Below are 10,125 nucleotides of genomic sequence, written 5' to 3'. Positions count from 1 at the left end.
ATGGCTTCCGAAAACATGACTCTTAAACTTTTAGTCAACAAGGCAACCCAGAAGGTCTTATATGCAGAAGCCACCAAAGAGTTTGTGGACTTCCTTTTTCACTTGTTCTCTTTGCCTGTCGGCACCTTGATCCAGCTTGTGGGCTCCAAACAAATGGCCGGTTGCTTAGGTAAACTAAAAGAAAGCCTCGAAAGCTTTAATCAAATCTACCTTCAACCTGGCGTCAATAAAGATAATATATTCAATTCCAGTACAACGTTCAATGGGAACATGTTTCTATTGGATGATGTTTCTGCTAAAGATAAACCGGCTACATCAACAACAAAACTCTACACATGTAGTGTGCTGTATAGACCCAGTAAGAATAACAACTGTAGTGGTTATTGTACTGAGAATCCGTCTACTTTGTGTCCTAGTTGTGTGCGTGTAATGAGTTATCCTTTGACCCGCATTGGGACACCCGTGGTGGAACCCGACGTGAAAGTGAAGGGAGGTTTTGTGAAAGAGGTTGTGACTTATATGGTGATGGATGATTTGGTGGTTAAGCCTTTGTCCACTTTTTCAAGCATTGCTTTCATCAATAGTTGTGGAGTGAATGATATGACTCAGCTTGAGGAGAGAACATTGCATATAGGAGAAGAAGAGGTATATATATAATACTTTCTTTTATGAAATACAAATTATGTGTGTGAATTAGTGTGATTATTTTTTTGATTGATTTTTGATGACATTTATTGTTTGACTTTGATAGGCATTGAAGCTCTTGAAGGCATCTTTATCAACCAACTCGGTGTTAACCAGTCTGTTACAGAAGATAAAAGGTGTTTATATCTCAATTTACTATATTTTTTATGCCCTAATTTATATTTTTGAATTTTGATGATTTGGTTTCGTTTATGACCTTCGTATATAAGGTTTTAGAATTATATATAATGCATGTTCAATTATATTTTCTGGTTTAATTTCGTAGTGAGTATTTGATTTTGTCTTAGCATGCAATAGAAAAAAAAGAAAAAGTATTTGTTTGAAAAATATAATTTCGCAAATATAAGTGATCCGGTTTTTGATTGTGTGTAACATGTAAAAGAAAATCTACTGTTAAAAAAAGTAAAATCAAAGTAAAAGATTAAAGTTCCATACAATTAAGTTATATATGTAGTGAAATATTGCATTAATTTGGATATGAACAAAAGTTTGGTTCGGAGTTCTCTTACTTTTGTGCTATTGATCACTTGTATAAATGATGAACTACCTCCACAAAACAAATCAACTTGTATGGAAACTCTAATCTTTTACTTTGATTTTGCTTTCAGTTTTCAAATTTGATCAAAGAATAAAGTTAAACATTAAAAAAAATGGAATTATCAGAAACAGCGTCATACCCATCATCACCACCGGATAAGATAAGATCAAAACAACTGAATGGCATTGGAATTCGGCATGTAGTGTTTTTGTTAAGTATTTATAAAGTTAGTTTTATGATTTCTTAGAATGTTTTCTTTTTTATTTTGGTTTTGCATGTGGCCGAAATGGCATTGGACGAATTGGCAGTGGAAGGAGGCGGATCAAGAAAGCGGAGCAGGGAAGTAGGCGGAGGCGGAGCGGTGGAGCAGGCGATTTGAGATAACTCGAATTTTTTGGGAAGAAAGGGGTTTTGGAATTTTAAAATTGAAATAACTAATTATATTCTTATTTCACGTACGGGTCCTTCTTATAATGAATTATTTTATTTATTAGATAAGGACTGATTTCATTGCAAACTAATCATCTTATCCTTAAGTCACGTACTTTTTTTAATTACCTTTTTATGTTGGTTTATTTGATAAAAGCTTTATGGTGTTTGCATTGTGGATTAGTACATCAAGTGTTATAATCTATATCCCCGACTTCTAAATTTTTATTTCACATATTATTTGGTTATGTGCACAATTTAAAAATTGGTTTTTTAATTCAACTTGTATGATGACCGGTTTTTATAAAAAAAATTTCTATTTGTTCTACATACACATAAATAAATTAAGTATTTTATATATCAATAAATTTAAACATTCAACATACACAAAAATACAAATCGTAGATCAAACAAAATACATTAAAAAAAACATATAACCATAAGCTTACATCAATCAATTTAAATCAATATAATAAACTATAATACCAATAAAAAATATAGTTTTTAAATGAATACAAACGCATCAAAAAATATAATAATATTTACTATGTATTTTTATTCAAAGAAATCTAGATATATGAGAAAAATTCACTAAAGTTTGTTATGCAAAATAATTAATTAAAATCACTAAAGATTGTTATGCAAAATAATTAATTTTCATTTGTTTTCATTCAATTAAACTGGTTCAAACTCAGGTTCAAAAATAGACATAAACCAATACCAATTGAACCATTCGTTTTTTCAGTTTCTGGTTCAAACCGGTTTTTAAAATATTGTGTGTGCATCGTATGTTTATGCTTTGTGTTTTCGAATTTATTATGTGCGCTTAAATTAAGATTAACACATTCAAAATCTGATCAACTCCTTTATAGTGCATGATATAAAATAATATAGAATAGTTCGATTAATTAGTAAATTTTTATATGGTACTCCGTATTATATATAATTAGATATTTTACATCTTTTAGTTTCAGTTAATATAGATAATATAGATTTGTGAAATCCTGATACTGAGGTAATTAAGTTAGCATCATGCTTATCCAAAAACCAAACCCTACTTTTCAAGTATCTAATAAATATACATACATCGATCATCAAGCTACCATATATAAACTCCATCAATGGCTTCCGAAGACATGATCACGCTTAAGCTTTTAGTCCACAAGGGAACCCAAAAGGTCTTATATGCAGAAGCCCCTAAAGAGTTTGTGGATTTCCTTCTGCACTTGTTCTCTTTGCCTCTCGGCACAATCAACCAACTCCTGGGCTCCAAACATATGGTCGGTGGGTTAGGTAAACTAAAAGAAAGCGTCGAAAGCCTTAATCCGATTTACTTTCAACCTGGCATCAATAAAGATAATATCTTTAGTTCCAAAACAGCGTTCAATGGGAACATGTTTCTGCTGTTGGATGATGTTTCTGCTAATGAGAGATTACCGGTTACATCAACAAAAAAAGTCTACACGTGTAGTTATTTTGGCATAAGTAGGAACGGTTATCAACATCAATATTGTCTTAGTACGACTGAGAATCCGGCTACTTTGTGTCCTACTTGCAGCCGTTCCATGAATGTCCCTTTGAACCTCATTGGAACACCGGTGGTAAATTTAAAGGAAGCTGATCAGGAGAAACCGAAGGCAGGTTTTGTGAAAGAAGTGGTGACTTATATGGTGATGGATGATTTGGTGGTGAAGCCTATGTCCACTATTTCAAGCATAACTCTCATCAATAGTTTTGCAGTCAAGGATCTGAGTCAGCTTGAGGAGAAAACATTACCTTTCGGAAAAGATGAGGTAATTAGTATATTTAATGATATACTTTCTTTAATGAAATACATGTACATACGATACGATGATTCTTTTACTTATTTATTTGTTTATTTTTCCTAAAAATCGACAAGGACCATTAACTCCCCCAAGATCTACCCTCAACCCTCAATGAATACCATTTCTCCATTAATTTCTCTTTCTTTTACACTATAACTAGTGACGAAAGGCTTTTTTGGCCTAATCGCTCAAAGTCACCCTCAACGCCATTTCCAAATGAATTTGGGTTTTCTAGCTAATTCATTTTCATGGCATAAGGTAAGAGAACCATGGGATGTCGATTAGATTTACATTACATAACGGAAGAAGAAGGTCCAAGAAGAAGGTAATTTTGATGTGGAAATTCATAGGTTTGAAATTCATGCTTTTGACTAGAGCTTTCCTGGAATGGTGACGAGAGGTTGATGTTGGAGAAGCGGGTGTGATGGACTTGGTTGCATGCTCACCGGCAAATTTCAAATAGAGAGGTGGGAATAGCCTCGAGTACAAAACTCTTGATAATATAAAGTGGAAACCCAAAGAACGGAAAACCCAACTATGGTCGACACTTATTAGATTTAAGACATCCTAATGGCTTTAATTTATAGCCTAATAATAGAACTCAAAAAACTCATAATAACATGAAAACTTCTTAATTAATTAATGGTGTTTATCAAGATAACACCTTAATAATGAAGAAAATTCAGTTTGCCCAGCAGCAAATGCTAACACTTTTCAAAAAAAGACTGTGTTAGGTTCATCAAAATCATATAATGCAAAATAGGGCTTTAAAGCAATATCAAACATGTTTTAGTACTGTCAACTTTGTTGTCTATATATATCTCTCTTGATAGGCATTTATTTGTTTAAATATTGACAGGCATTGACGCTCTTGAGGGCATCTTTATCAACCAATGAAGTGCTAACCACTCTATATCAGAAAACAAACGATGCTTAGATCATTGTTCTTGCTATCTTTTTGAGGGCTTTGACTTTAATTTTATATGACTGTTTTCATGATTTGATGTTGTCTATGATCTTCTTATTTAAGGTTTGAACGGTTAGATATTCTGCTTTAATTTCCTAATGAGGAGTGTTACTATATTTTTTGTTTATGAATTATGACTTTATTTGATTTTGTCCTATCTTATAATGTGTAAATTTAATAAGTATGCAACAGAAAAGGAAAAATGTACATTCTTATATGTATATATTAGGTGTGACATCCATGTATTACATGAGTTTAATTAAAAAATAAATATAAAATTTTAATAATTTGAAAAGTTTGAATTTATAAGAAAAAATGAGAAAAATTTGAATTATTAAAATTAGTGAGACTTTAATGTATTGAATACATTACATATATAAACCTTTTCTAATAAATACCTTACATATTAAATATGGAATTTTAATTTAATAAAATGAAAAATAAAATAAAATGACAAGTGGAAAATAGAAAATTTAAAAATTCTAGAAAATGCCATGTGTCCAAATAAATGAGAAGATGACATGTGGCAAAAAAACATTCATTTATTATAGTAGACTAGGCGAATGCCCGCGCGTTGCGTGGGATATAAAAAAAATATTTTATATTAAAAATAACTAAAACATTGTTATTAACAATTAAATAAAAATTTCATAAAAATATAAAAAATGATTTTTAGTATAGTTATTATGTTGAACTATATTATAAGAGATAATGTTGGAACTTGAAGATGTTTTTTATATACAAAGTTATATGATTAAAATATAAAAAAATTAGTTTTTAAAAATAAATAAATCGTTATTGTTATCTATTAAATAATAATTTCATATTAAATTAAAACGTTTATATTAAATATTATCATTATGTAGAAAATACGATAATAGAGACATCTTTTTATCTATCTTAAATTTTATCATTCTATACAACATATAATAATAGAGACAACTTTTTATCTTAAATAGTAAAAAAAATGTTTTGTATCATAAATATTACCATAATTATGTAGAACATATGATAATAGTGACGTCTTTTATAAGGTTAAAACTTTAAATTGTATTACATACATGGTTGTAAAACTTGGCTAACACAACCAAATACTCGGCATGTTACTTAAACTCAGCCTCCAATGGAAGCGAGTTTGCCTAACTCAGCCAGCCTCCAATGGAAGCGAGTTTGCCTAACTCAGCCAGAAGACACTCGGATCCTTATTAAACTTGAACCAAATCTAAAAGATATGGTCCAAAATCATTTTCGAAATTCCGAAATTTAATTAGTCACTTGTCGACAAAGACAATCTCACCAAAGAATACACTCAACGTCCTACAAAGTTAGATGCAAGGAAGATCTCATGGCTTAGTCCCTTTAAAATATTTCATAACCTTTCCTATTTATAGAGGAGAATACATTCTCTTGTTTACTCTCACGATCAATGAAGGATGAAGACATTTTAATTAAACTCATTTCTTTATTTGCCAATAATTTCATTTTGTTAAATAAAATATTAAATAATAAATATAAAACGTTATCTAGAAAATTTATTGTTCAATAGTTCAATTTTTCAGTAATCTCGTAAGTTGCTATAAAAAATGAAGTTTTTATTGAATAACTTTTTGTTAAATCCTAAAATCATAAATTTAGTTAGGTACTTAATATAGAAAGTTTGTTTATGTAACAATCGTAAAAATTAGGTCGAGGTCCACCGTATAACGACCATAACTAATTGTGATGGAGGACTTAATGTACGATGTTCTTATAAAAATAAGTATATATTTATAATAATAAGAATCGTTTAATATATATTATTATTGGAATGCGACTTATTATTGGAATACGACTAGTTATATGCTAATAAAATCAATAAGATACATACAATTATGTTTATGTAGTGAAAGAGTTATATTTATAAAAATATCTAAGTCCTTACAAATGTTATATGTAATAATAAGGGGACTTGATTATTATATGACAAAAATATAACAAAATAAATAGGTATGAGATGTATGTATGTGTGTATATGGTTAGATGTCTCGAAAGTTATCCATAAAACCCCAAGAATCCATTTATGACACTACACCAATTTAAGAACTAGTACATACAATTAACTCTTAATATAACAAGAATTAGCATTGAAGGCCAAGTCAACTCCTAAGAGTCTACCTCTTCCTATTCACGTAATTAAGGCATTCCAACCAAAAATGCCTCAAATTCTCATTATGAAGGAAGTACCACTCATTAAAAGAGGTTGCTTTAAAGTCTCACTTTGAAGTACAATGTAAATGAGAGACTTTAACACACAAACACATTCACCTCACGTTTCCTTTCTTCTTTCTTTTCTCCCTCACATATTTCTCCACTCATGGAAGTTACTAGTACACATGCATGATGAATGTATGACAAAACTTCTAACTTTCCTCCATGAGTCAAATCCATCTTGAAGCATAAATACCCAGCTATGTTATAATTCTTTTCCTTTACACATTTCAGCCCCAAACTCACCAAAACACCTTAGCCTACCTGTTCTTTCTTTTCTGCATCGTGATCCCCAAGAACACCTCTATTCGGAGGTGTTGTGCACCTGTTTTTCCAGAAAGAAAATAGAACAACAAAGCTGTCAATTTTTCCATGTCTTTGCTGACAATATAAGCTCCAAACACTCAGAGGGTGTTTGTTTTTTCTCTGCAGGTCTACGTGACCTCTTCTGTCTGCGAGGCGCAGACCACGCGCAGACATAATGGTTTGCAGTTTGTTTGTTTTTCTTAAGTGCGCAGACATAAAAACGTCTGCGCGAGGTCTTCACCACACAGATATGGGATAGCATCTTCTAAAGTCTGCAAGCCCTTTAACCTAAAAAAAACGCGTCTTTTTTTTTTTTGCTTCCGCCTCCAGTCCTCGTCCAACCCTCCCAGAAAAACCCTCGATCGATCGATCGTACTCCACCTTGCATCGACCGCCACCGTCGCAACCCTCCTCTCCGATCAAAACCATCGATCGCCGCCTTCCTCTCCGATCCGGCGTCCTCCGATTTTCCGACCATCACAGTCGATTGCAGCAGCCAGCGAACAACAAGGTCACAGCGACAACTTCAACTAGCGACCAAGCGACGACTCCTCCCCTGCTCGCCGCCGTTAACCAGCGCCTCCCCTGTGAAGCCACCGGCCGGAGACCGTCGCCCCCACAGCTACACCGGAGACTTCGACCTCACAGCTACAGGTTCGTTTTTTTTCCTGCTGTCAGTCTTCCTTCTTCTCCCGACTTTCTGTTATTCCCTTCTTATCCGTTGCATTGAAGCTATAGTTCAGAATTTATGTTAATTGATGCATAACTCATAAAAGAGCTGTAAAATAAAAACATTTGTAATGAAAGTAATTTATCTTTGAATGTGAAATTGGATTTGATTTTGAATGAAATACCGAGATGTTAAACTTGTAGCATCTCCAGCTTGGTCTGTTTGATCGAAAAAGTCCAATTGTGTATGTGTTTGTGCTTCAATTAGCAATTGAACCTAGATGTTAAACCTGTAACAGTAGCACCCAAATTTTCTGTTTAATTCTGTTATTGTCAAGCCTGGGCATGCCTCCTGTTGTTTTGAATGATGTTCTTATGATGCTTATATGATACCTTGAATGTAATTTAGGTTATGTACACCAACAATGTTAAATTTCCACTCACCCATATTATCAACAATGCTTATAATTAGAATTGATTGTATTACTTAAATATGCAGTAATTCAAAGTTGTATATATATATATATATATATATATATATATATATATATATGATTATTGATTGTGTATATTTATATGATAGTGTATATGTATATGATTGTTGATTTTGTATGTATATGATAGAAAGCATCAAAAAGAGACATAAGTTTTGTTTATTTGATAGAAGTAAAGTTTTTGTCGTTAAAGTGAAGTTTATTTGATTTATAAAGTTTAGAAAACTTTGAATTAAAACACTCTAATTGAGGTTATTTATAATTGAATAAAAAGTTTCACATTATTGTGATTGAAAATAAAACAAAATTACAAATTTGTCGTGAAAATAAAAACTTTTTCTTGAAATAATGATGTTACTTGTTCACTGTTTATTGTTATTTGGTTATTAGAGATGGGAGAAAAACAACAATGGACCAATGAGCACTTAAAATGCTTATTGGATACTTGTATTGAAGAAGTAGAGAGTGTTGGTAGAAAAGGATTGAGTTTGCAGAAAGATTCATGGATAAGGCTTGGAAGAGTTCTTAAGGAGAAATTTGGGGTTGAGTTGACTCAAAAACAATTGAAAAACGCATATGACAATATGAAAGCCAAATACACTGGATGAGTATATTTAAAAAACAAAACCGGTAATATATACAATTCTCAAACAAACACTTTTAATTTAACAGCCGAGGAGTGGGATGATTTTAAGAAGGTACATATACATTAATATACAATAATATATATATATATATATATATATATATATATATATATATATATATATATATATAACATTTACGTTTGAAGTTGCCAAATATTCTTATACTATTTCTTGTTACATTTGGGTTTAGGGGCATCCGAAAGCTGCTTCTTTGAGAACAATTCCACTGCCTTTTCCAGATCTTTGTGCACGTCTTTTTGATGGAAATAGTGCTACTGGTAATTTTAGGAGTAACTCAACCCAATCATCATCAGTAGCTGGCGCATCCTCCTGTCGTGTTCCACCACTTCAGATCACCGCCACCCCTTTTGATGCAATGGATGATGATGGTGTTGACACTTCTCATCATGAGCCACCACCTTCTACTGCTTCACCTTCTGCAGCTTCACCTTCTGCAGCTTCACCTTCTGCTGGTTCACCATATACTGCTACACCATCCGGTAACCCCAACAAAAGGGCTAAACCCTCAACTCCTGTAGCTCCTAGTGCCTCACCGTCTGCTTCTTCACCTGATGGAACTTCTGTTACTGCTGACGATTTAGCATTTGAAATGAAGAAAGCTCTACAAAGTTTGACTAAAGGGTATACAATTCCTCAGTGTTTAGAGAAGTTAGAGGTCCTTCAGTTAGGCCCTACAGATCCTTTACGCTTTGTCGCATATCATATTTTTGGAGGAACCATGAACATGAGAGAGATGTGGATGCATTTGCCCGATGTTCCCGAGATATTACGAGGGTGGCTTGAGATGACGGGTACCAGTTTAGGAGTTTTGAAGGATGGGAAGATTGTTCGATGATTTTCTAGTGTTGAAAGTATTTGTTATGTCTCTTTGCCCTTGTTGGAACTACTTTGTTAAATGTTTTTGCCTTTGTTGGAACTATTTTGTTAGGACTTTTTGCCCTTGTTGGAACTACTTTGTTAAATGTTTTTGCCTTTGTTGGAACTATTTTTTTAGGTCTTTTTGCCCTTGTTGGTACTTGAAATATGATTAATGGAATGTTTATTTGATACTTGAAATATGGTTTATGTAATGTTATTTTGGCTTGAAATATGATAAATGGAATGTTTATTTGATACTTGAAATATGGTTTATGTAATGTTTTTTAAAGTTCTACTTTGTTGATTTTAGGTTCATATGGATCACGATCAAAAGTTACTTCTCGTAATTCTAATGTACCTATACATCCGTTATTTTTGGAAGAGGGGTGTGAAACGATTGCGGGATAATGATTCGGAA

General features: G+C 32.4%; 1 protein-coding gene across 1 annotated transcript; it reads left to right on the top strand.

The window, feature by feature from the left end:
• On the top strand, positions 1-1,622 carry LOC145066717 (uncharacterized). The gene is made up of 4 exons (XM_079013994.1): positions 1-645; positions 752-821; positions 1,369-1,442; positions 1,491-1,622. The coding sequence occupies exons 1-4, from the start codon at positions 1-3 to the stop codon at positions 1,620-1,622; spliced, it is 921 nt and encodes a 306-aa protein (XP_078870120.1).
• Positions 1,623-10,125: the final 8,503 nt, after the last annotated feature.

This window comes from Lactuca serriola, chromosome 8 (assembly GCF_051521515.1).
Source record: "Lactuca serriola cultivar US96UC23 chromosome 8, Lser_US96UC23_V15, whole genome shotgun sequence".
NCBI classification, from domain to species: domain Eukaryota; kingdom Viridiplantae; phylum Streptophyta; class Magnoliopsida; order Asterales; family Asteraceae; genus Lactuca; species Lactuca serriola.
The sequence above is the reverse complement of the archived record's forward strand: the minus strand, read 5'-3'. Positions and strand labels throughout refer to the sequence as shown.

Bases quoted from the DNA above. Each gene is read 5' to 3' on its own strand.
- LOC145066717 (XM_079013994.1), top strand. From the start codon at position 1: ATGGCTTCCGAAAACATGACTCTTAAACTTTTAGTCAACAAGGCAACC. The intron at 646-751 runs GTATATATATAA...TGACTTTGATAG, and splicing joins TGCATATAGGAGAAGAAGAG to GCATTGAAGCTCTTGAAGGC. The intron at 1,443-1,490 runs GTAGTGTTTTTG...ATGATTTCTTAG, and splicing joins ATGGCATTGGAATTCGGCAT to AATGTTTTCTTTTTTATTTT.